The sequence below is a fragment of the Prosopis cineraria genome, unplaced genomic scaffold (genome assembly GCF_029017545.1).
Source record: "Prosopis cineraria cultivar Desert tree isolate PC_DT_omini unplaced genomic scaffold, ASM2901754v1 PC5, whole genome shotgun sequence".
NCBI lineage: Eukaryota > Viridiplantae > Streptophyta > Magnoliopsida > Fabales > Fabaceae > Prosopis > Prosopis cineraria.
This window is the reverse complement of record NW_026555336.1, coordinates 37,862,503-37,888,363: the sequence shown is the minus strand read 5'-3', so window position 1 is coordinate 37,888,363 and position 25,861 is coordinate 37,862,503. Positions and strand designations below refer to the sequence as shown.

At 33.8% G+C, this 25,861-nt stretch overlaps 5 protein-coding genes across 9 annotated transcripts; 3 read left to right on the top strand and 2 right to left on the bottom strand.

Moving 5' to 3' along the window:
- Positions 1–247: 247 nt before the first annotated feature.
- LOC129310426 (probable polyamine transporter At1g31830) lies at positions 248–2,594 on the top strand. The gene is given in 3 exon segments (XM_054952265.1): positions 248–389; positions 814–1,150; positions 1,153–2,594. Coding segments are annotated over 3 exon segments (1,434 nt in total). The 5' UTR covers positions 248–386; the 3' UTR covers positions 2,247–2,594.
- A 2,989-nt stretch (positions 2,595–5,583) lies between these two features.
- On the top strand, positions 5,584–7,387 carry LOC129311013 (uncharacterized). Of its 4 annotated transcripts, none has more exons than XM_054952944.1 (4): positions 5,584–5,958; positions 6,576–6,671; positions 6,767–6,790; positions 7,066–7,387. In XM_054952944.1, the coding sequence occupies exons 1-4, from the start codon at positions 5,647–5,649 to the stop codon at positions 7,171–7,173; spliced, it is 540 nt and encodes a 179-aa protein (XP_054808919.1). In that variant the 5' UTR covers positions 5,584–5,646; the 3' UTR covers positions 7,174–7,387. The 4 variants fall into 4 exon arrangements, with proteins under 4 accessions (XP_054808919.1, XP_054808918.1, XP_054808920.1 ...); XM_054952943.1 differs by having other exon boundaries at positions 6,742–6,790; XM_054952945.1 differs by lacking the exon at positions 7,066–7,387 and adding an exon at positions 6,924–7,013.
- Positions 7,388–7,519: 132 nt separating this feature from the next.
- On the bottom strand, positions 7,520–11,757 carry LOC129311012 (protein NPG1-like). Its single transcript, XM_054952941.1, has 5 exons — positions 11,542–11,757; positions 10,721–10,973; positions 9,232–10,448; positions 8,429–8,573; positions 7,520–8,073 (listed from the first exon to the last, which is right to left on the bottom strand). Exons 1-5 carry the CDS (start codon positions 11,698–11,700, stop codon positions 7,748–7,750), a joined length of 2,100 nt encoding a protein of 699 aa, XP_054808916.1. The 5' UTR covers positions 11,701–11,757; the 3' UTR covers positions 7,520–7,747.
- Positions 11,758–13,438: 1,681 nt separating this feature from the next.
- Positions 13,439–16,459, top strand: LOC129310541 (ATP-dependent Clp protease proteolytic subunit 4, chloroplastic). Its single transcript, XM_054952407.1, has 2 exons — positions 13,439–13,919; positions 15,788–16,459. The coding sequence occupies exons 1-2, from the start codon at positions 13,633–13,635 to the stop codon at positions 16,269–16,271; spliced, it is 771 nt and encodes a 256-aa protein (XP_054808382.1). The 5' UTR covers positions 13,439–13,632; the 3' UTR covers positions 16,272–16,459.
- Positions 16,460–19,307: 2,848 nt separating this feature from the next.
- On the bottom strand, positions 19,308–24,611 carry LOC129311790 (uncharacterized). Of its 2 annotated transcripts, none has more exons than XM_054954256.1 (5): positions 24,182–24,611; positions 23,039–23,169; positions 22,651–22,776; positions 22,353–22,480; positions 19,308–21,779 (listed from the first exon to the last, which is right to left on the bottom strand). In XM_054954256.1, exons 1-5 carry the CDS (start codon positions 24,573–24,575, stop codon positions 21,473–21,475), a joined length of 1,086 nt encoding a protein of 361 aa, XP_054810231.1. In that variant the 5' UTR covers positions 24,576–24,611; the 3' UTR covers positions 19,308–21,472. The 2 variants fall into 2 exon arrangements, with proteins under 2 accessions (XP_054810231.1, XP_054810232.1); XM_054954257.1 differs by having other exon boundaries at positions 22,365–22,480.
- Between the last annotated feature and the right edge of the window lie 1,250 nt (positions 24,612–25,861).

Here is a 25,861-nt window from a genome sequence, read left to right as displayed (position 1 = left end):
TTTTATTTTATGAAAAAATATTCCCTACATTTTATTTATATTTTTTAATTTTTTAATTTTTTTATATTTTAAATTTTTGTATTTTTATTTTTAACGTTTTACCTTCATTTAAGATTTTTATATTTTGTTCATTTAAAAATTTAAAATATTAAAATAAGTACAGAATTTATAATAAAATATAATAAAATATAAGTAAACTGCAGGAGAAAAGCTATGTGTTTCTTTATTTTATTAAAAATAAGTGTTTCTCAGGGACTGAGCGGTTCGGACGAACATATGGTCACCCTCTTCTGTTTTTCTGTTCCTTTCCTTTCTAAAGCCTCAACGCTCGGGGAAACAATGGAGGGTATCATCTGTTCGAGGTTTAAAGGATCTCCAAATCTCTCATGGTCTGCTCAATATCTGTTTCGTTTTGACATGCTGGGTCAATTTGTTATTTAATTTATCTGAGCTTTTAATTCATGGTTTTGTCTGGCCAGACCAGATCTCTGTCCAAGAGTAGCTGGCTTTCTCTATTTGATTTTGGATTCTTCACTTAGTTTGAAGTTAATTTCGACATGCAAATCACTGGAAGACACATCTCTCTTTCTCTCTCCCCCGTCTACCCGTATGTAGATGTAGGAATGTAATTGTCGATATCATGGGAGAATGAGATGAATTAAGTTGTTGAAATTGACCGAGTATCTATTTTGACTTTTATCTGAGAGCACGAAAACAGCAGATTCTTTCTTTCGTGTGACCTGTGGAGACATATTTTCTTGGTTTCGGCTTCTGTGTAAAAACCTAACGTGAATATTTTTCCCATGGCTGCAGAAATTGAGGATTACTGCTACTAGACAAGCCTCTACTGCAATGGGGGATTACGAAGTTATTGGTGAATTACCTTCTCTGAAGGCAAATAACTCTAGAAAAGTGTCAGTTCTTCCTCTTGTATTTCTCATTTTTTATGAGGTCTCTGGGGGTCCTTTTGGTGTGGAGGACACTGTGCAAGCCGCTGGCCCTCTCTTAGCTTTGCTTGGGTTCTTGGTTTTCCCATTGATATGGAGTATTCCTGAAGCTTTGATTACTGCAGAGATGGGAACCATGTTTCCGGAAAACAGTGGTTATGTGGTTTGGGTTTCCTCAGCTTTGGGTCCCTATTGGGGTTTCAGCAAGGTTGGATGAAATGGCTAAGTGGGGTAATTGATAATGCCTTGTACCCAGTAATGTTTCTTGACTATTTGAAGTCAGGAGTCCCTGCTTTAGGGGGTGGCATGCCAAGAACTGTTGCTGCATGGGGTTTGACAGTTCTTCTTACATACTTGAACTATAGGGGTTTAACCATTGTGGGATGGGTTGCTACTCTTTTAGGGGTTTTCTCTCTCCTTCCTTTTGTGGTTATGGGAATTTTAGCCATTCCAGACATGGAACCTTCAAGATGGTTGGTGACAAATTTGAATGGTGTGGATTGGAATCTGTATTTGAATACTCTATTTTGGAATCTCAACTATTGGGATTCCATAAGTACTCTTGTGGGAGAAGTGGAGAATCCAAAGAAAACTCTTCCTAAGGCTCTCTTTTATGCTGTGATTCTGGTAGTTATTGGGTATTTTTTTCCTCTTCTAATTGGTACTGGTGCTGTTCCTCTCAATCAAAAATCGTGGACCGATGGGTACTTCTCAGATATTGCTAAGATTGTTGGAGGAGTTTGGTTGAGATGGTGGCTTCAGGCTGCTGCTGCAATGTCAAATATGGGGATGTTTGTTGCTGAAATGAGCAGTGACTCTTTCCAACTTCTCGGGATGGCTGAGAGGGGAATGTTGCCTGAGTTCTTTAGGAAGAGGTCTCGATATGGAACCCCTCTCATTGGCATTCTATTTTCAGCCTCAGGCGTGATTCTACTATCATGGCTGAGTTTCCAAGAAATTGTAGCTGCAGAAAATTTCCTTTACTGTTTTGGAATGATTCTGGAGTTCATAGCATTCATATTGCTTAGGATCAAACACCCCAACATGCCTCGGCCATACCAGGTACCGGGGGGAACAGTTGCAGCTATTCTTATGTGTATCCCTCCAACAATATTGATTTGCGTTGTACTGGCTTTTTCCTCCATCAAAGTGATGGTTCTGAGCCTCATTGCTGTGTTAATTGGTCTTGTGTTACAGCCTTGTCTGAAACTTGTTGAGAAAAAGAGATGGTTGAAGTTCTCTATCAACTGTAATCTCTCAGATCTTGACAATGAGGAGGGTTTGTCTTTGGTAGATTGATTTCTCTTGATTCACGAGAGGTGTGAAGGAAAGATGCAATCCAGAATAAGATGATGAGGTCAATATATGCACAATATTCAGGTTAAGGCCTCTCCGAATCACAAGAAACAAAGAAGGGGAGCTTTGTTTCCACTTTCCGCTCAAGTATGCCTGGGCCAATAATCTTTAGCTGTTTATCGTCTTTGTTTTAAATTTGATGATAAATGGTACGGTTATTAGAAATATGCAAGGTAGTTTTTAAAATATCTTGGGAGATGAAGTTACTTAGTTTCTTTATGATAATTCTTGGACATCCCTGCATTGGCTGTGTGCTAAAAAGGGTATATATGGTAGCTTCATTTTTATCTATATGCTTGGCTGCATATTTACTTTAACTGGAAGTGATTCAAATTTCAGAAAGTAGTTCTAGGCAATTATAGAGGGAAAATGGTATTTAAAAAAAAAAAGAGAGAATTATCACTACTTGAATTTCCTAATTGAAGTGCACTATGATAGTCCAAGGAGAGTTTGATGTCACTAATTGAATAATGAAATTACTGCCGGCTTGGTTATATCTCGGGCTGTACAACCTTTACCGTAAATATCTGTAACGCAAGCCTCTCTTGATATCCACTTAAAAAATATTCACTTTCTTTAATTATTTTGTATGTATTAGGCTTTGGAAGAGAGACAGAAAAAAGAAAACCTTAGGGTTTTTAGGTTTGGAGCTTTTCCCACATCTCGCATCTCCAACCCCTTTCTATTCTCCAAGCTTTTGCTTGGTAATCCTTAGGCCTAAACCCTAAGCCATCTTCCGTGATTCTCCAAGCTCTTTCTTGGTAATCCTTAGGCCACTTACTTTTGCTACTTTTCCGTGGCTTTGCTCTTTCCGTTCTGCTTTATCATCTTTCTTGAGTTTTAGGTTCTGTGTGGCATCACGAAGGAATAGAGTGAAAGTATTGTTTTCTTGTAATCTCCACTATGCTTTGTTTTTACAACTTTTTAAAGTTGCAACTTGAGGACCATTTTCCATTCATAAAGTTACTTATTCTTTTGTCTTTTTTTTTAATTTCTTTCCATTGTGGGTATCCTATTGCACTTTTTACCTATTACATGTGACTTAAATTGTTTCGTGCTGGTGCTATGTCATTTTGGCAGTTTCTAAACTGTTTCAGTCGAAGTGTTGCTGTGGACCTTCTGACCACAGGCAGAATATAAATTCTCTGTAATGCTAAATGTATAAGTCTAACTTGTTTTTGCATGTGCCATTTTTTTTTTGACATTGATTAAATTTCTAATTTCGAGGATAGAAACTTCAATTGTCAGGACAAAGCATTTAATTAAAGAAAAATAGTACCTAGTAAATGTAATTTATGAGGACAAAAGTTTTAACACCAAAGAAACATATTCCTTGCCCTAATATTTGATCCTCAGTTGAATATTTTTTTTTCAAATTATAATGAAAATGTTTAATTTACAATTTTTATGATGAATTTTTTCACTACTAAGATTTCATCTTAATATTTTTATTTTGACAATTAAATATTTTTATCCTTATAAAAGAAACGCACACATGAATGCATGCCAAATAATGAAGCATGATCCAGCCCGAAATCAAGAAAAACGCAATGACCTATGCTATATCCGTTTGTGTCACATTTCGTGTTTCGTTTGGTTTAATGGAATTATTGTTGGCTTTATATTAATAAGAAACGTGGCAAATTACGTGACTTGGCTAGTTTTCACCGTTAATATATTCTTGATCCTTCATGTGGGGTAAGCTATTTTGTACAGTGTAAGATAAGGGCTCCTGTTACTTAAAGGAGTGCCAGCAATTTGATATGGTATTTATCGCTCATAGTCTCATACCGTCCGGGGTGGGAGGGGGAAGATGTGATTATATATTGTTAGTTTGTTACTATCAAGAATCAAGCCATTACTTGAAGTCACAATTCTATAAGAGAAAATGACAATAAATTTCTAAAATACAATTCTTTTTTCAATTAGGTCTCAACAAATTTTTTCAAAAAAATAAGTTGCATTTGAATAATTGCAAATAAAAATTTTAATTGTAAATTAAGAGTTATATTTAAAATCTAATTTTTTTTGTAATTAAAATTATCTGAATTAATATTCACAACTGATTTTACAAAAACATTTGTTATGGACTTAACTGTCATATATTTATTATTATAAAACTTTAATATCATTGTCTCATTCTACAAAAAAAAGGAATGGATAAGTCAAATTATAAAATTTTAATAAAACAGATGTAAATTATAACTAAAAAGAAAATTGATTAGATTTTTTTAAACTCAATTTCTCCATTTTTTAAAATCGAATTAATTATATTTTTTACTTTTTATTCAAGAGCAAGTGACAGGACTTGGTTACCGCGCGACGTTTCCACAAACATATTTGTTTTTAAAGAAAGAAACATATATCCACAAACATATTCGCACATGTATGCGCATTCTATATTTCTTCTTTTTTAAGTCCTAATGGTTTGAAGGGTTGAATGCTACAAATATAATATATTTTTAATTTTTTAAAGTATAATCATTATCTTTTTTTTAAGTGCCTCTATTAAATAAATTACTTTATATTTATTTTAGAGTGAAACACTTATTAAATATGAATAAATATGAAAAAATAGAGTTAATTTAAAAATATTCCTTCCATTAACAAATGTAAGGCATTTTTAATTAAATTTTACCTCCAATAAAGTAGTTGCTTACTTTTAAACTAACTTTATCTTTTTATATTTACTCCTATTAAACACCCTATAATAAATATAAAACCATTCATTAATAGGGATACTTTTAAAAAGAAGATAATGATTACATATGAAAAGACTAAAAATGTTTTATATTTTTGAACATTTAACTTCTTAAAAAAATACTTTACATTTTTAAATAGAAGGAATAAATAATTACTCTCTTAATTTTTATTTATAAGAGAAACTATTACTTTTAATTTATTTTTTATGTAAGCAAAATCACAGTTCTCAATGAGCATTTTTATAAAATTTTTAAATTATCTCTAATAATTTTATTATTCATAATCATATAAAATTTTTAAATTATCTCTAATAATTTTATTATTCATAATCATAATAAATAATTAATAAAAATGTAATTAACATAATTAATAAATGATATTGTAATTTAATTTTTTTATTTTTAAACATGATTAATATAGTTAATTGATTTTTTAAATTGTGTGAGATAATTTTTTTTATAAATAAAAACTAAGGGAATACTTTATTAAAAGATAAAAATTTAATTAAAAATATTTAATGGAAGGAGTATATTTAAAATGTAAATGTCAACACCCGCCAACGCCATATCGTCTCGACGTTTCGAATTGAATTATTGAAGAGCTGTGTGTCTCTGTTTTGCCAAAGAGGAAACTAGGAAGGATGAAGAAAAGGGGGAAAAGCAAGGTCGCGATGGTTGATCTTCTCACAACGCCATCACCGAGATCTTCCCCGCCGTACGATTCCCCGAACTCGGCGATCTTCATCAGAACGGCTTCGATCTCCAAGAACACTAAGAGAACAACGGTTGGCCTCTCCAAATCTCAAACTCTCAAGACTGTCAGCAATGTCTCGGAGTTGAAGGACCTCGCTTCTACGCGTCTTGACGAACTCAAGAACCTGATTGATAGCTCTCACTCAGAGATCCTCAACAATCTCGAGGCTTCCCAGTCACGTCTCCGCAAGAGACTTAAGGTATTGCTCGTTCATTTCACTTGGCCTCTTGGTATAATAGCATTAGTGTGATCGTAAATTTGTCTTCTGGAAGCTATCAGACCACATGCGCTCCAAAGTAGCATCGAAGTTTTTGAGAACTTCGAATTTTGTTTGGCTGCAAGAAAGAATGAATTCATTGAAGAGACTAAATGACGTCGCATGATCCGGAGCAGTAGAAAAAGTGAAATATAAATTTGGAATCTATCATCGTATTCTCATTTTCTTGGTAGTCACGTATAAGAAATCCTGATAGCTGATTGTTTCATCTTCATAAATCCTGATGCACATTCGACTCAATTAATTTTGTCGGGAATTAAGTTTCGACAACCACGGTGATCTAAATAAATTGCGTTGTTTCTATAGTCTTTTTTAGGCCAGAGCAATGTTGCTATGGTGTCTGTGTGGTTTAGCGTCAAACTAGCCATTCGATACCATTTTCGAGAAAAATGAAAAAAAAAAAAGAAAAAGGAACGCTAGTCAAAACGCTCGTCGTTGTTTGATTAAATCTCGTCTCTGTTTACAAGTTTGACAGTGACATTCTGTAAATTCGGATTGTTAATCTTATTAACTTCACTATTTATTTTTAAATTCTACAGATGCAGACTCAGTCATGCCAGCAAATAATGGATGAAGCAGATAAAGAATATAAAAAAGTTTCTGAAAGAATTGCTGAAAATCAAGAATTAATGAAGGTGTCGCCTCCATTATTTTACTTTATATGATGGTTTGAAAACATTCTGAGATTCTTATTGTTCTTTTCAGGCCTCATATAGTGAATTTATTGCAGATGCACAGATCAACTCATCGCGCGGTATGTTTGTTTTACTCAAATTATTATACTCTATCATTATCCTTGGTAAGCTTTTAGCCTGCACATACGTCATAGAATTTTATGTATACATGACCGCACGTTACGTTATTACAGTTTAGTTTCTTTTTCTTAGGACATATTTTATACAGAATTCGGATCTATACACGCACACGGCACATACTGCACGCATTTGTCAGATTGTCAATAAATCTTTTGAGAGACACCCGTTTGAATAGAGAAGCTGCTGATTTTTTTTTTTCCTCCAAAAATTTCAGCCAGCAAAACGTCCATTGCAGACCTATCGCAGTCATTTGACAAGGCAATTGACTCTCTTCGAAAACGTTTCGGAATTTCGTCAACCTAGCCAACTGACAGCTCTGTAAGGCAAGTGGCAATTCTAGATGCGTTCGATGAACTATGTCTAAGAACTGGTTTTGTACCTAACATTTCGAGTTGGAATTTGTGATGGACTACGGCAAGATCTGCTCGATCACATTGCCTTTTCCAAATTTTAACATTCCCTCTGTTAAACTGATTGTCCTCCTATAGTGTTTGATACTTGAAAAGATTGGGGAAATTCAGTTGGATTTTAGAAAATTGCGCTGCTTACATAACATAGGCAATGAATCTCCACTTTCTTTTAGTGACACTCTCGGTTAAGCGACACACATTTACAATGCAGAGCAGCAATCGGACCACATATAAGTCTTCACTAGGCCAGGCTCTTGACATTAACGACCCTACAAGCAAGTTAACATAAATTGCTTATTTTTTCTTATTTCCCAAAAAATGAACGCAATTTATCTTTTTGAACCTAATTTTTGATGATGGCAAGAACTTAAAATGAGGGGAAAGGAACTGGGATTCATTCCCAAAATACCCCAGTTTGTCTTCAATGAACCCAGAAAAGATGCATCAGACTGTCTGCAGATCATACCCTTTAGTGATAAAATCTTGTCAAAGCAAAGTGCTGAAACTTTCAACAGGATCAGATTCTTCAAGCATGGAAGCTGCCTGGAAGCAGTCAGCAGCATCACCTATTCGGCCATCATACTTGTGAACTTTTCCCAAGTGAAACCAAGCTGTACGGTTAGTGGGTTCTAATCGAAGTGCATCAGAAAGTAAGCTTCTGGCTAAAGGCAAAGGTTTTGACTTTGAATCCAATTTCAGCAGCAAAACACCCATCTGGATCTTGCTTGGAACATAGCATGGTCCAAACAGGAGACCTGTCGTGATAGCAGAAACAGCTTCTTGATTTTGTCCACGTCCTTCGCACAAAAGACCTGTTAGAATCATACAGGAAAGTATTAAATGTCTATATACACAAAATAAATGTTATATTTAGTTATAAAGCAAAAGAGAATCTTCGGAATAAATTTTCTATAATTTTGTTTTCTACTCTCTTTAATTCAAACATAACCTTACTATTCTTGTATACGTGCTCTTCCAATACCATTGGAGTTTTGCAGGTCGGGGACTAAATCCTCTGTACTGCCTCCCCTAAGGTAAGGTTGTGATTTTAATAAAAATGGAAGGGGGAAGAAGAAGAAGAAGAAGAAGACGAAAGAAGAAGAAGAAGAAGAAGACGACAGTTCAACAAGCTAGATTAGAATATCAAACTTAAGGCTTTGTTCTTGCCTTCAATGTGCACTGTCTCTGCTGAGTACTCCTTCAATTCTCTGGCCTTTTGCAAACAAACTTCAGCATCCTTCCAATGAGAAAGGCTTGCATATAAATTTGCCAGACCATGCCAAACATCAATTTCCTTCACATCATCTTGGACCTAAAACAAATTAACAAAGCAAAGATTAAATTCAAAACATGCAATTATACATGAAGGATCACATGAAAGGATGAACATATATGTATTAGTTGGAGAAATACAACTTGTTTTCTTCTTCCCCAGTACAATCGTTTTCTTTCAGCAAAACTAAAAGGGAAGCAAGTAGTTACTGTTTGATATAAAAGATAAAAGTAAAATAAAAAATTGATTTCAAATTTTAGAAGCAAATAAGTTCCAAGATGAAGCAAATTAGTAAAGGGATAAACGTAAGCTCATTTCTTCATGACTTAGGGTTCTCTTTTCTCCCAAAATCATGGAGACAGCTTTGAAGTATTTGCTTTAAAATAATTATAGTTGAGTTTCTTGAAGAGCATCCATCTCCAACAAATAACCCAATATTTTCCTGTACGAAAAAATTATTAAAAAAAAAATTCTTGCTTCTGCAACTATCCTAACCAAAAGGAGGAAACGGCTCGGCAAACACAAGAGGCGACTTGCATAAAAGAAAATTAAAGCGCTGAAATGACAAAAGATTCAGAGGATATCCACTTCGTAGGTCACATGTATACTCGGCAACTAAAACAATTTAAATGACAAAAGGATAAAAAGTAGTAAATGCAATCTACCACTGTTAAGATAGCACATGGCATAACTTTACCTGTGTATTTATTTTCATAGGCCCAAAGGAATTCTTTTGAGCTTGAATCAATGCAAGGAGGTATCTATAAGTTTCAATAGCATCCATGGGTTGTGATTGGGATATCTTGAGCTTTGCTTTCAGTCTAAGAAGTGGCCCTTGCTCCCATCTTGCAGTCTCATCTAAAGCAGCATTTATCACCACTTCGGCCGCCGTGAATCGTTGTTGAGCAGACAAAATCAGAGCAATCAATCTCCAACCTTCCAACATAGATCCTCCTGTTTCATCAAAGAACTGCTTTGCATAGCGCAAAGAATTTGTCAAATTTCTGTGTTCTGCGTACTTTACTCCAAGCTCAAAAATCAGATCAGAATTGTTACACTCAAATCCCATTGCCCCTTCTAATGATTTCAGAGCTTTGGACTGAAGATTAGACCTTTGAAAGTCCGAGGAAGCAACCTTAGCTTGCTTTCCCAGACAAAGTCCCAGCATCCTAAGACTCACACCTTTTAGATGCTCGTTTATGCCCTTGGCATTGCCGATTGCCCTCTGTGCATACCCCACTCCCTCAGCAGCAAGATGAAGATTCTCACTGCAGATCCTGGCAGCCACTAACAATGATTCAATATCATTTGGTCTCTCATGTTTGTGCAAAGATTTCCTTAGTAGATCCAGAGCATTTTCGTTTTGTCCTGCTCCATAGAGGCATAAAGCTAGAAGATTCCAACGATCAATACGATGATACAATCCAGGCACTAACTCTTCAAGCTGCTTTGCTAGAACACAAGTTTGGCCACAGACAGAAAGTGCAAAAGTCAGGTGCTCCATCACTGAATGATCCCATTTGGACTTGTCAATGCAAAGTCTCCTTACAGCAAGCATTAGAAGCAGAATTGCCTCTTCCAGATTGTTTTTTGGTACATAAAACCCCTCGCACTGATCAGTCGCCTTGGGTGGGCTAGCCTCGAACCCACCATGCAGCAAAAGCATAGCAAGTCCTTTCTGAACTCTAGCACAGCCATCAGTATCAAAGTTCCATTGACTTAGAAGTTGAAGAGCACGCCTATAAGCAGACAATGCCTCTTGATAGCTACCTGCTTGTTTTGTAAGATCTGGAAGAAGTCCTACAATGCCACTGACTACTTCCTGCAATGTGTTGTCCAATTGAATATCAGATACACCCTGACTGAATGTCTTCTCAATACCCTCAAGCACACTTTTGCATTCCGTGGTAGCTTCTGAATGAGCAATCAAACAAGCATGACAGTATATTCAATGAGAAGTATAATATTAGAGGGGTTGGGGGATTTATTTCATTTGGGAAGAAAAGCAAGATACAAAAAACGAGGCTAGAATTTTTTTTTTAGTCCCTTTATTGTGAAGTTATTGTATAACTCGGAGAGAGAAGATGGAAAAGAGAGAAATTTACAGCAAAGAACTCTAGGGGATCTTTACACTAAAAGAAAACTGCACAATGAATGGATAATCACTTAAAAATTATATTTAATACCAGTTATTTTCCCCTGCTTTCGTAGAGTTTTTGTTTTGAAGTAGAAGGATTCAAGCATCAAACTAGCGGCATGCCTACGGATTAAGGTAGGTGATTCAGCACGAGGGCGAGCTTTCTTGGCCGATGATTTATCAGAAACCAAAGATTGTAATTGCTGAAGGGCAGCTTGGAGATCAACCCCGTCAAACACACGAAGAGCACTTGCAAAATTACCTCTTTGATACTCTAGCTTCCCAATAAGAGTTCTTGCTTCCTGATAAGAGTATAAAAGTAAGCATGAAGCACTTCCCCAGTATAAGTCTGCAGGTATTGTTTTTATTCAATCACAATAAATGAGATGTGCCTTGCCAGATTATCAGATATCAAAATGAATATTTCATTTCAACTGCACTACAGAATGTGTCAACAATTCAGGTCCAGGTCCAGTCTTGCTAGACAATGGTGATGATTGATGGGACAACATTACGCAATTAAGATAAACAGATCAGGCGATGTAGTTTGAATATTTGAAATTTGGTTGTGCCACACATTCGACCCCCTCCTATATTATACATTCTTTTAAAAAGAGTGACAATAAGATATTTACAATGAGGGGATCTACATTTCATCATTATATTTCTCATATCTATCCTTGCTATATTTCTCTCTAAATGCATCATATGCATTCATTTTTGGGAATGTATTGGTAACAATTTGAGTGCTAGTTGCGCCAATTTCCTTGTGATTGGCTATTGATATCGGCAAAGGGAAACGAAAATAGAAGAAGCTAGGCACAAAGGGAGTATACGACGATGCGTGTGAAGGGATTTCGATAAAACTACCTCAGAAGTGATAGATAAGCCCTCTTTCAATGCAGATTCAGCGGCTTCGACATTTCCTTGGTCGAGGCTGGATTCAACTTCTGCAGTATTCATGTGATTTCCATTTGCATAGAACTCTCGATCACCTGACGACCTCTCATTCTCGCTCTTCTCCATCATTCATCTCCCAACCACCAGCATCCTCTTAAACCGTCTTTCTTATAATTCTTTTTTGAAGCTCATTAGATTGAAAAACTCAGCATACTTTTTGATAGAATTGATCGATGCATTTGCATTACGTAGTTTTTTGATTCATTTGTTTGATCCATTTATAGTTTTGAAACGAATCGCTTCTCTACCTGAGAGAATATTTTAGTAACAGAAACGGATGGGGATACAAAGCAACAAAACCCATCTGATTCCAAGATGGTGACGTTCCAGAATTTGACGCGACGAAACGAAGTCATTTCCCACGACGTTGCGCTCATATGATGCAATATATTAAATTAAATAGATAACCTATTTTTAGTTTTTTTGATACATCGGAAAAAAGAATAAACAACAAAAACAAAATCTTTTAGTTTTATTGCATTTGGTTTAAAGTTAATGAAATACAGAAAGGAATAGAAATATTAGTTTTTGAAAACTGTAGAGTCATTTTTCTTTTAATAATTTTCCCCCTAACTTCACATCTTCATCTGTAAAAATTATAAAAGTTATTATGAGTTTATATTTTTTATTTTATCTTTTTTTGTCAGCAATTTTAATTTGTTTTATCAAAATTTCATATTTACAAGCAGGATATGATTTTTTTTAGCGAGAGCTTTATTTTTTTAAAAAAAAAGCCTTTATGAATAGCAATTTTGTAAAAGATAATATTAGTTTTAATTATTAATTATTATTTCTGTCTTAATTTATAAAATATTTTTAAATTAAATTAGATATATCAATGAATATATTTTTTTAAAAAATATAAAGTATTTTTTAAAAAGTTGAATGTTAAAAAATATAAAATATTTTTAATTTTTAAAATATAATTATTATTTTTTTTAAATACTCCTATTGAATAAATAATTTTATATTTATTTTAAAATGAAACATCCTATTAAATAGAGATAATATAAAAAAATAATATTAATTTAAAAATAAATAATTATTTTATTAAAATAAAATTTAATTTAAAATATTTTTATTTTTAAATAGAGATAGTATTAAATATACTTTTAATTTTATTATTTTTTAAAAAAATTATAAATTAAAAATATCATTCATTTAATATTTAATTTATGAAATAATATTAAAAAAAAGAGGGTATTATAAAAAGATAGTATTAAAAAATTATTATTAATAGAGTTTTATTTTCATCAAAATTTTTTATAAATTGAGAGTGAAAAATATCATCTTCAACTTTTGACATACAAACACTATATAATATAAGAATTGATAAATTTAAATTTAAATATAAAATTTAAAATTTTACGTTTTAAATATTAAATTTAAAATTCTTGTATTTAAAAATATTTTATTGGAGCAGTTTAAAAAATTTTAAATAAAAAAATAAATTGAAAACAAAAAAATAATAAATTTATTTTTATTTTTTAATTAATAAAAAATAATAAAAAATATCAGAGTTATATAATTATTAATTACCAATAATAAATATGTGAAAAGAATAAGATAATGTTTGAAATAATTAAAATTTTAAATAATTAAAATTAAAATATAAAAAATTTAAAGTTATAAAAAAGTATAATTTAAAATGTTTAAATTTAAATTCATAATTCAGGAATTTTTGTAAATTTAAATTAGAGATTTCATTCTAATCCAAATTAATCCAGATACTCCATCATAATAATATTTGTATTTAAAATGGTCCCAAAATGTCAATTTCTTCCATTTTCCTGATAATAACCAACTCAGTATTTCGAAAACCAGTGTTTACTTTTCAGATAGTTCGGCCATGGATCTGCTCTCAATCTCTTCTTCCCCCCTTCAACTTCGCTGAGCTCCCTCAGGCTTCCTCACCCTCTTTCAAAGCCGTCTATTTCCTGGTTTAATTCCCAAATTGCTATTCCCTCTCGTCCCCATTCTTCAAGAACTTCGCTCGGATGCATGCTTGCATCCTCACCGAAATCCCCTAAAACCCTAAATTTTGTGTCCCAACCTGAAATCTTCAATGATACTTTCAAATTATCTTCTCCTCAGACGCCTGCTACGGCCATGAGGGGAGCTGAAACTGATGCGATGGGGCTATTGCTTAGGGAAAGGATTGTTTTCTTGGGTAGCAGTATCGACGATTTTGTGGCTGATGCAATTATCAGTCAGCTGCTGCTTCTGGATGCTCAAGATTCCACAAAAGATATTAGACTCTTCGTCAATTCGCCTGGTGGCAATCTGAGGTAAGATTTTGCTTTAGTTATTTGTCTCTATCACTCGGCGTGTGGCCATTTCGCTTTAGTTGTGGTTTGCTGAGGAATGGAAAAATTAGAAATAGATAAATTGTAACAAAATTTGGAAATGTATAATATAGCTTTTAGTTAGATAGATTAAGAACGGAAGATAGACTGATAGACGGGGGAAAGGAGAATCTTGGTGCTTATGAGTTCTTTCCATTATATGAATATAAGAAGGACTGATATGAAGGTGTTTAATAATGATCTTCTTTCCGTATATTTATGGACTTATTTCATGTTATAACATAGTCAGTGACCAATATTCTTGATTTACGATACTCTAAAACTTCATGAAAGATTGAACGCTTGAAAAGTTCCTTTCTCTCATGCTTGTAATTCAGTTCCTTTACTGCTTCTATCATTCAATCCCACTTATCATATAACAAATCAACTGTAGCCTTATCAGCATTAAAGACTTGAGATTTTCAGATCTAGCCTCTTCAATTACTTGTTTCGTCAAGTTAGCCATGTAGGATTCGCCCTTGTACTCTTTAAAGTTTAAACCCATCAAGTTACATTTCCTAGTCCTATTTCACTGGTTTATTTGTACCTAGCGTCATGATGGCACTTTCTTGGCCAGCCTTGTCTTCAAATATTTTGATTTTGTATCAGATACTACCGCTTGTCACTATACTCACTTTCATCCCACCCCACTACTTTTTATTGTTTAATGAATCTCTCTCCTTTTGCAACAAAGTGTCTCTCAGTGTGTTATGTAATAAATAAATAAATAGATAAGGAGTAGTTAAGGGGTTAATGGGTAGTTAGCTTAGTTAGTTAATTAGAGTTAAGGGTATTAGGTTGTAAATAGAAGAGTCAGTCAGTTTGTAATAAGATTTTGAGAATGATAATGAGATGAAGGAAATTGAATTCCTCTCCCTATTTTCCTCTTGTCTCTCTATGTTTCTCGAGATGAGTAATGAGTTGGAGTTGGAAGAGCTTATGGGGAATTATAGTGAGGTGAATGGAGATGAAGATTGATATTTAGTATAATTGAAAAATATAGTTTTATTTTTCTTTTTATTTTTATTTGCAACTTATTGTGAACATCTTATTTTATAATTAAAACTAGAATTTAACCCGTGCAATGCACAGGAGGTAGGAAAATTTTATTTTATTTAATTTAAAGCATTATAGAGAGGAGAGAAGTGGTAGAAGATTTTGGTTTATTTAACTTAATTATTATTTAATGTTAGCTGAACATAAATAATTTAAGAGAAAAATAAAGAAGAAGAAAGAATTTAGATCATTGAAAGAAGAAATAACAAAAGATGGAGAAGAAGCATAGTGGGCGAAGAAAGCCGTGGATGGAAAAAAGAACTTGACAGAAGGTGAAGGGCTAATGATTGGGAAGGACAGCTCGTGAAAAATGAAAAATAAAAACAGAAGGGCAAGAAAAGAACTTTACTGTTCAAACAACTGTAGACCTACAGTGACCTTGACGGATTTTACAATATAAGAAGATACTTGTTTACAATTTTTTGTTATTTATTTTTTATTTTTAATTTGTTATGAGCTTGTCAGCTTGTGCATATACTTGTTATAGTACCCTATCCTTACCCTAAAATTTAGGAATTACTGTATCTAGCATATAGTATCATGTTGTACTTGATAGGCATATCAGCATTGATGCTTTGGATATGATGTGGGTAGAAATTGAACCCTTGACATTAGACTAGTTTCATGTGAGCTAGAAAGGTCATTGGCAAGTAGCATTTTCATTGGTGCTCGTCTGCTTGGTTTGGTTTCTTCTTGTGTTTATTGGTCTCCCTCGGCTTGCATCCTTATAACTGCTGAGTTGATAATCTATTCAGTGCTACAATGGCCATCTATGACGTGGTACAACTTGTGAGGGCTGATGTTTCCACAGTTGCACTCGGCATTTCAGCTTCAACAGCTTCCATTATCCTTGGTGGTGGCACGAAAGGCAAGCGTCTTGCTATGCCCAACACACGGATTATGATTCATCAACCTCTTGGAGGCGCTAGTGGACAAGCTATAGATGTAGAAATTCAAGCTCGAGAGGTTATGCACAACAAAAATAATGTTACGAGAATTATATCTGGTTTCACCGGTCGCTCATTCGAGCAAGTCCAGAAAGATATTGATAGGGATCGGTACATGTCTCCAATTGAAGCAGTTGAATATGGAATAATTGATGGGGTGATTGACAGAGATAGCATTATTCCTCTGATGCCTGTACCAGAAAGGGTCAAATCACCTCTGAACTATGAAGAAATAAGTAAAGACCCGAGGAAGTTTTTGAACCCCGATGTCCCTGATGAAGAGATATACTAGCATTGGATTATCGAAAAGCTGCTGTAACGAATTTCTCAGATTTGTCTTGGGAGAAATTTGGTTAAGAATAGTGAACCACTTATTCAGGTTATTAACTATCTCCATTATTTATCATGTTGTAGCTTTATAATGCTTAAAATGGCTTGGTTTTTACCTCGTTGAAATAAAAAGTTGTCGTTAGCGGGCTAGTTCCTTGTGTATTGAGGTGAGAATATGGAGTTGTTTACTTGTTCTCTCTCATATCTTTTTCCTCCTTGTTTTTTTGGCAGTAAAAGGCAAATTGACAGTAAAAGGAAAATTGATAAGAAAACAGGGTTATAACAAGGACGCAGAGATACTAAACAAACAACTCTTGCAACCTCACCGAGACACCTAAGGCAATCTTAAGATTCATAGCCCATAATAAGAAAGTCTAAAAGTATGACAACCTTAAGCAACAGGTGAAGAAACCTAGCCAATCTGGAGAAAATAACAGAAGAACATACACAATACAATAAAAAGGTAAAGGTATAAATCTGTCTTTAAAATATCAGGCGAAGGGCGTCAAATATTTTGAAGTAAGGAAAGGTGTAACATTGCCTCCAGTCTATGAAAAAGAGAGTAATATTGCTCAATTTTAATAGACTTCAAATTTTGACAGTTAAGTTGACTTATTATGTCAAAGTGGCTTACACATGTGGTATCTACTACTTCAAATCAAGACTTCGCACTTGCCCAATTCTTCATTCCAACCTTTGAAACTAACTAGGGAAAAATCTTATCATCATCATCATCACGACTATCTTCAACTAGTTTGCCTTCCTCGCCCCCATCCCCATTGTTGTCATCGGCCACCTCATCCTTGTCATTTTCCTCGCCAGCTTCATTGGCACTTATTAGAACAAGCAAGGTTCTAACTGTCTTCCTTGCCTACATGTTCAAGCTCATCGTTCATCCTTACTGATTTCTTGCCATTTAGCTTTGTTTAAGCTCACCGAGTTCTTACTAGCTCTGCCAAAGCTCGCTACTCATCCTCACTGATTTCTTGCCATTTAGCATTGTTACATTCAAGCTCATCGAGTTCTTGTTGTTTAGATCCATCCAAGCTCGCTGCTCATCCTTGTTGATTTCTTGCTATTCGTTTAAGATCGCCAAGTTCTTGTTTGTGCTTTTCTACTTTTGATTTGATTCCAATTGGGTTCTAGATTTGCTTTGTGGCTTCTCACTTCCAGATTTGTTTGTTGAATATTTAGTCAATTCTAGTCCCCTTCTTTGAGTTGCTAAGATTATTCTCTTATAATGGTTTTTGTTAATGATTTGTTCAACTCACCGTTATTTCAAATGTGTTTGAGAATAGTGATGAGGAATAAGGAAACGATTGAAGGAGGGAGGTGACGGTTTTTTTCATGAATGGTACTTTTATCCCTTTATGAAAAGCTAGAAATCAAATACCCAGGTCTACTAATGGTGTCCATCTTGCAAGCTTCATTCCAAATATGGACTCAAGCGTGTGTTCTTTCCTTCTCTCCATCTTCAAAAGCTAAAAACTCTTTTGTTTGTTTGTTACGAACATGTTTTTTTAAATAATTAAAAAAAAGAATGTCATATAAATTGCCACCTAAGCATTACTCAATCAAACTAAAAGGTCAACCTTTAGGGTTTGTTAAAATTGGGCAACATTGCTCTCTTTTTAATAGATTGAGAGTAACATTGCACCTTCCATTACTTTAGAATACCTAATGTCCCTCGCGTGATATTTCAAGAGCGGATTTGCACCTTTATCCTACAATAAAATGAGAGCAACCACTTCAGGATGCAAAGAGAGCTTCATTCTTCATAAGGTAGGAAAAATGTAGAAGTTGTGCCACTACACCAAAATTTTATAAAGGCAGCTATCGAAACCTACCTTAAATGGGTTTGATGTAAACAATAGTAAAAGATTTGATAGCATTATCAAATCTAAAATCTCTATAGAGAGAATAGTTGCATGTTAGAAGTCATCTCTAACTCTTAGATTGACCATACAAATAATGATGAAAAGCTCATCATCATGATTTTTAACCCTCATTGTATGCTCCTTTGATTCACTTATTAAAAAGCACCAAGTCTCTACAAAATAACAAAATCTCCAAAATACATTAAAATGAAAAACATTCTAGTACAGCTCAATCCATGAAGCTAACATCGTAATGCTTTCTGATCCACCTATTGAGAAGTTAAACATAGATAAGCAACAAAAAACATAAACACCACACGTTATAAACATAAAAGAGATAGAAACCAGCAAATAACACAAAAGACTTCCATCTAACTAATCTTGCAATAGACTCCCATCTTAGAAAAAATATTGATTTTCAACTGGATTCATTTGGCCTCATCCAAAGTGGCCTATTCTAGGTGGGATGGCATGTCTCAATTTCTGTTTTCAAATGCCCTGGGGGTCCTAATGATAGATTGGGATGTCATTTCTTGAGTACATGACTTCACGTTTTCTCTATTTAAAATTTAATTTTTCTTTGATTTTTCGCTTCATTCTTGTATAATGTATAGAAACTTTAACTTTAAAATTTATTTTTTGAGCGATAAACCTATTTGTGATTGTGTAATTATAAATCTTGAGAGCAAGTTAGACTATTCACAATTGACTTTTTTGACATTTTATAGATATATAAGGATATAAATTGAAATAAGGTACAAATACACCCCTAATCTTTTTCATAAGGTACAATTGGTATCATAAAGTTTTAAAAAGTGTAATGTTCCTCTTATATTTTCAAAAACAATATAATGTTATCCAATTTTAATAAATTTAAATATTTAACTGTTTATTGACTTCATTGAGCTTAGGTGGCATGTCCACATCTTTTGCCACCTTACTTTGGCAAGCCACATAGCATGTTTTAATAATTAAATTTAAAAAAAAATCCATTCTACTTCTATTCCTGGTGTCTTCCTCTTCTTGCTCATTCAACCCAACAATTAATATATCTCTTCAAGGTCCCAATTTAATTCTTCATAAAGTATTGCAAAAATAAAAAGAGACGTAGATAATCACAATTGTTCATGAACCAAACGAGACCCAACCAAACAAATTAATTTAGGGACGAAGAGTCTCAAAGAGTTGATCGAGAGCTATAGTATGAGTTAATAATAGCATTAGCAGCAAACAAGAAAGCGTAACAGAACCCAACAGAAAGCCTATGTAGAAGAAAAAAACTAGATGTGAGAATTTCGAAACAACATGAAAAACCACAGATGACAGATCAACAAGAAACTGGACTTATCCCTCCAAGTCATACTTCCTTTGAGCTCGAAAGCCGAAGGCATACTTTGAGACGTTTCAGAAGGTAGGGACGAAGAGTCTTAGATAGCTGATCGAGAGGCTTGCTAGTTCTTCGCCTAAATGATGATGATTCCCAAAGCACCTAAACCAACAAATGATAATGAACATGATAAATTGGTCTCAAACTACTATGCAGTTTTGAGAGAGAGAGAGAGAGAGAGAGAGAGAGAGAGAAGGCCATGGGTAGCGAGGCAGAGAAGAAGGTCCGATGACCCCAAAGCCCTCATCCAGACCTTCGATCTCCTTGAAGACTCGATGACCCCTGAATCTAAAGGCGGCAGCATCGTAAGCCCGGCGGCCTGCTCTCTTCGTCCCTCTCTATCCTTTCCAGCCTTTGTCGCCCAATATCTCCTCTTCTTCTTTGATCCAAATCTATGTGAACCATAGCTCCTCTCTTCATCTTCAAATTTCGAATTTCAAAACCCAAACAAACATGGTTTCAGACTTCAATCTCAGATCTGGACTTGTCCCGCGTGATCCTCCCTTCTCTCCCTCCATCTTCATTCTAGATCCGCCGAACAATTTGCGCGCCCTTCATCCTTTCTTTTTTGTAGAAAACTTGTTTTTTTTATGAACGTGTTTTAATGAAAGAAGAAAATGCCAGATGGATGACTAGGCAAACATGGATGACTAGGCAAGCATTATTTAATCCTACAAGGCATGCCAACAAAGCATAGGTTGGCCAAAAAATGCAAATTAACAGACAACGTTAGGGAATCTTCAGTTTTGAGCAACATTACACTACTTTAAAAAATACAAAAGATACATTATACTTTTTAAAACTTTAAAATACTAATTATATGTTATAAAAAAGTTTAGAGGTGAATTAGCACTCTAACCCATATAAATTCATGTGAATTTATTCTTTTAATTTTACATTTAAATCCATTGGCAACTGTTACTTTTTCCTTAAAAACATTTACTCCTAACCTAGTCTTTTTTTTTTTATACAAACCTAGTCATTTTTATAGAAAAGGAAGATATGTAATTATGCACGCATATGCACATGTCAAGTTGTCAATATTAGATTTGAAAAGACCTCTTCAAATGGAGAAAAAAAATATTACCATTAAGACAATTAATTATGTTTTGAAAAAAAAATTAAATACTTGTTTGTTTTTTATTTTTAAAAACTATTTTTTATTCTCAAAAATTTAAAAATTTGTTTGAATAAGTATTTTTCATTTAATTGTTTTCATTTTTTGTTTTTAAAAACAAAAAAAATACAAACAATTTTAAGTTGTTTTTATTTTATTTTTCTTATTTTTAAAATACACTATATTTAATTATTAAAAATTACAGTTACCTTGACCAATTTTTATTATTAATCACCACCATTAACTGTCTATAACTATCACTATCAATTCATTTTTTTAATTCTAAAGCTGTTTTTTAATTAATATAACCAAACAAATTTTCATTTTATTCTGTTTTAAAAACAATTTTAAAGTGTTTTCAAAAACTGTATTCTAAAACAGGTTTTAAAAACAAAAAATAAAAACAGAAACCAAACAGGCCCTAATATGCACTAATCCAACTACAATAAATTTAAAATGTTATTTCAACTAGATTTTTCATCAGAGGCTGTAACTAAAGATTTCCATTTTGGAACAACATAACGACTCAAGCATAGACCTCTATTTAATACACAAACCCCGCTTCCACTACAGTCCAACTACTGATTTCAGCTAACCCCAGATGTAATCCAACAGTATTGCTGTCTTAATTCCTATTTAAGTATATATGACCTCCATCTCCTCCTACATTTACACGAGGCATATAGAGCCACTCCTCAGTTCAGATGGGACAAGAATGTTACATGCTGCAACTAAAATATGATTAAAATAAAAGAAGACAGCACAGAAGTAAGTGCCAGGAATCAGGAACTCATAACAAGATCCAGGAGACCAAGCATCTTCCCATATTCAATAGCCAACCAAGCCACAAAAGAGCAGTAAGCCAGAAAGAAACAAGCTCGCCTTAAGTGCACAATATTGGCAGGCCGAGGAAATATCCATGTTACACAAAATCGACATAGTCCAGAGAGTAGCAGATACAGGAACCTTAAAAACGTCATGGAGATCAAAGAACTTGAAAACCCAGTCACCACTCCAGCTATCGTTTCCCAATTCCAATAGTTGCCCCCTCCCCTCTTAGTAAACCCGGAATATAACATCTCGATCGTCCTAATCAAAGATATAAACATAAACAGTTCAGTACTCAATGACATAATTACGTTGACATCGAAGTACAAATTTCATCAACTTAGCAGCACTTGCTTCTTCGCAGAATACTGGCCCTTCAACATGTTGATATGTCATTCACCTAGGACTATCTTCTATCAAGTTCCTACGTATCAAAACTTGTAACCAACAAAGCAGCCTACCCTCTCTGTAAAAACAAATTCATGTAATCCATGTGAATTAATTCTATTTCTTAAAACAAACAGACAGACAGACAGACAGCTCCATCTTTACCAAGTAGATCTTAGTATTTAATATTCCATCATAAATGGCATTTTGGATACTTAGAGCGTATTAGATTTTTTAGGTCTGGCCCACCTTTTAGTTCAAGACTTCAAGCATTTGCATCAAAACAAATAAACTAAGAGTTCATTAGAGTTATAAAGAATGTTAAAAATGTTTAACCCACATGTGTCACTCAGTAACTTCATCTTACATTAAATGACCCATGATATCATTGAATTACTGTTAAGAAACCTAGACTTCGGTAAAATGTGGAACAGTAAAAGTACTCACAGAATAAAATACCGTCTAAACATCTCAAGAGTAGATGGCCGATCTGCATGACAACTGAAAACGTCATCTTGGTATAAACGCACTTTGGAAATGCCAGATGCATACCAGCAGTCATAAGACTCATTGACCTTACAAAAGAGGCAGAGAAAATAAAAGGGATATACCAATATCAAAGACCTGAACTACAAATAATTGCTAGCTATTATTATATATTGCATAAAAAAGACAAACATGTCTATTCAATAAAGTCCAGCCCAAAAAACACATAACAGTTGAGACCACTAGTTGTAAGCTGCACCTTGAATTTGTATTGCGTCAACAATGCAGCACCAAAATTAGGCCTGCAATAAAGGGGAAGAGCCTCATTTGGAGCCTCTGAAAATGCAACCTGTGTCCGACTTGAAAAGTGATCTTTATATTCCACCTGAAAAGTGAAGAAAAAGAACTCACTGTTTGCTCTGTGTCTATCACTAATTCACGATTATTAGATGATAAAACATAGACAAGCTGCGTATGTACTACTAAAAGTTTCCGTCAACAGTAGCATGGATTAGATACCGAGATACATAACTTGGACAGCAAGAGAAAATTCTATAGGTCTGCATCGACAGGGACAATAATACAAGGCATAAAACATCAGAAAGAATATTAACAATGCAAACACTTAATGGGCAAGGTATAACAACCTTGAAAACTGAAGCCCAATAGTAATCATAACGACAGTGAAATTTGTTTCTTTCAAAAGGATGGAACAAATTCTTAGCTTTATAATTAAACAATCCAAGTTCACATATCTTAGATGACCTAATATCGACTCCTGCAAAACAATAATAATAAAACAAGCAATTTAGTAAGAAAGCCGAAAAGTAAATTGTGCAAGAACAACTAAAAAATGCTTGAACCTTCAAAGTAAAGGAATATAATCTATCAAACAAAGATCAGAATGGAAACATCAAAATCAAACCAATCATTGCATAACACAAGAAGAAGAAAATTAAGAAAATATACAGTAAATTTGCGCCATCTTGTTATGCAGCTTAATTCAAAATAAATTAACTGCATTTGTAACAAATTATTACATGCCAAATAAGATGAGTAAGGAGATTATTTAGGTGCTAAGGGAAAAAACCACTGCTCTATTATGGTCCAGCTGTAAAGGATTGCGCAGTGGACATGAGATAACAGGAGTTTGAAGACTTAATTTTATATCCTGCAGGAAATGATATAATAATTAAGCTCCATAAATAAAATTCCCGATGGCTAATTAGCCCAAACCTAGTTGTCAGTATACATATGGTCTACTGAAATCTGTGGTTCTCCACTGAAGAACCAAGGGATAATTACAATCTTGCATTTTAAAATTAGTCATGATATAAGGAGCCCCTTAATCTTCACTCAAATTATAAAAATTAACATGGCAATCAAAATTTCCAACTCTGCAGTGAAGAGTCGGAAATTTGGCTTTTGAACCATATACACCTCCATTCCACCACAGAAATTTTGACAAGCCCAATTTCTACCATTGTTGTGCTGCCGATGCATCTTTCGAATTAGGTTACGCTAAAAAGATATTATGCGCGCAACAGATCTGAATTTGTTATACTGATGCAAGAGGTCTTCCAAATGAAAATAAGAAATTGAAGCAGAGGTAACTGAACTCCTTCCTGTGATAGGTTCTGGATTTTTATTTTTTTTTTCATCCGGGAATGCCATTCTCAAGTCTAACCACGCAGTGCTGTTATTAATACTTATAAGCTATGAAAACCACTTTCAGATCAAATGTATCTTAAACAAAAATATTTAACAGCTTGACAAATAAGAGAACTTACTGCTAGATACAATCTTGCACCTGGAAGGCAGAGAAATAGGGTTCGTAATGGAGAAATTTGGGCCTAATATCAGTATAGACCCAGCCATAAAGGAAAGCGTCAAGAAGAGACTAATGGGAAGTAGAATTGCAAGAGCCCATCGAAGGATAGCAGATGGGATAACCTTCTTCTCTGATTCCACCTGGGAGTGATCCATAAATCTCGGAATGGTTTGGACCTTTTTGTAATCTGCTTGATAGAGGAGGATCTCCCTCACTTTCACTAGCCGATCACCGGACCATTTCTCCGGTGATCGGAGTGTTAATGAAAGAGCGTTTAGATTTTTACTCGAAGGTAACTGTAGTTTTGGCAGGCTAAAGGAAATGGAACTCGGCTCGCCCAGGCTAAATTTCATTTATTTATTGGCGTCAAATGTCGAAATCCATTTCGAACTTCGGATTTGGAGCCAATTATCGGAGCCATGACGCAGTGATGCAGGAATTGCTGTCAATCCACGTAAAAAAATAAAGCGTTAAAGTATATTTTTATTAGATCTGATAATTTATACGAATCGAACTTATTTAAATTAAATTTAATTAAAGTTAAATTTATTTAAATTGAATTTAAAGTATTTTATCCTTTCATGTATCCAAGTTAAGTCCTAATATTTTTCAACTGAGTTGAGGCAAGTCCATCAATCTTGGTCAAAATTGTTGACTCGACATATATATAGAGTCAAAAAATTTAACAGTTAGGTGTATTAGGGTGAAGCTCAATTCAGGGTGAATTAATTTGAATCGAACTCAAAGTATCTTACTCTCTTAAAAAAGTTTATATAGTCAAGTCTAACTTTAATTTTTTTAAGTGGATTCAAATTAACCTATCGAATTTGGCTCGAATTACTAGCTCTAATTTTTACCCATTGTTAGCAATTCACATTAAAAATAAAGGAAAAAATATAATTTTGGATGTCTGTACTTTTCTCAATTTTTTATATAAGTCTTAGCAGTTTTTTTCAATGTTCTAAGTTTTTGCACTTTTGTTTTTCAATATTTTAAATCTCTTCATAAGTGGTATTATAGGGACATAAAATATCAAAAAATAAAAGTACAAATACCTATAACAAAATGCAGGGATCCAAATTTATGTTTTCCAAAATAAAGGCTTAAAGTATATTTTTATCCTTGTACTTTTTTTCGAGGAGTATTAAACACCTTATACTAATAAGTGGAGTGTTTTTTTCCCTAAATCATTTTCTAAAGGGGGACTTAGTGATCCATTAATTGAGGGGAACTTTTGCCCTCTCGAAAATAGTTTAAGAAAAAATGTCCTACTTATTAATATAAGGTTTTCAACACTCTACAAAGAAAAGTATAGGGATAAAAATACACTTTAATCTAAAAGTGAATATTAATGGTTATTTTAATTTAAGTAATGACTACTTTTCTTTTGACAATAATACAAATGGAAGAAGCAATTACAACTTAGACTTGAGTAGTTGCTTGTTCTATCCTGGTTGCATCCAAAAGGAAAATAGTCATTGTTTAAATTAAAGTAGTTATAAATATTTACAATATTTGAATTTTAGTGAATTGAAAATTTGTGCAAGGAAAGTTTAAATTGGTTGTTTCATTTTAGTCATTGTCAGAAGAAAAAAATAGCCATTGCTTAAACTAAAGTAATCACTAATATTTATTTTTT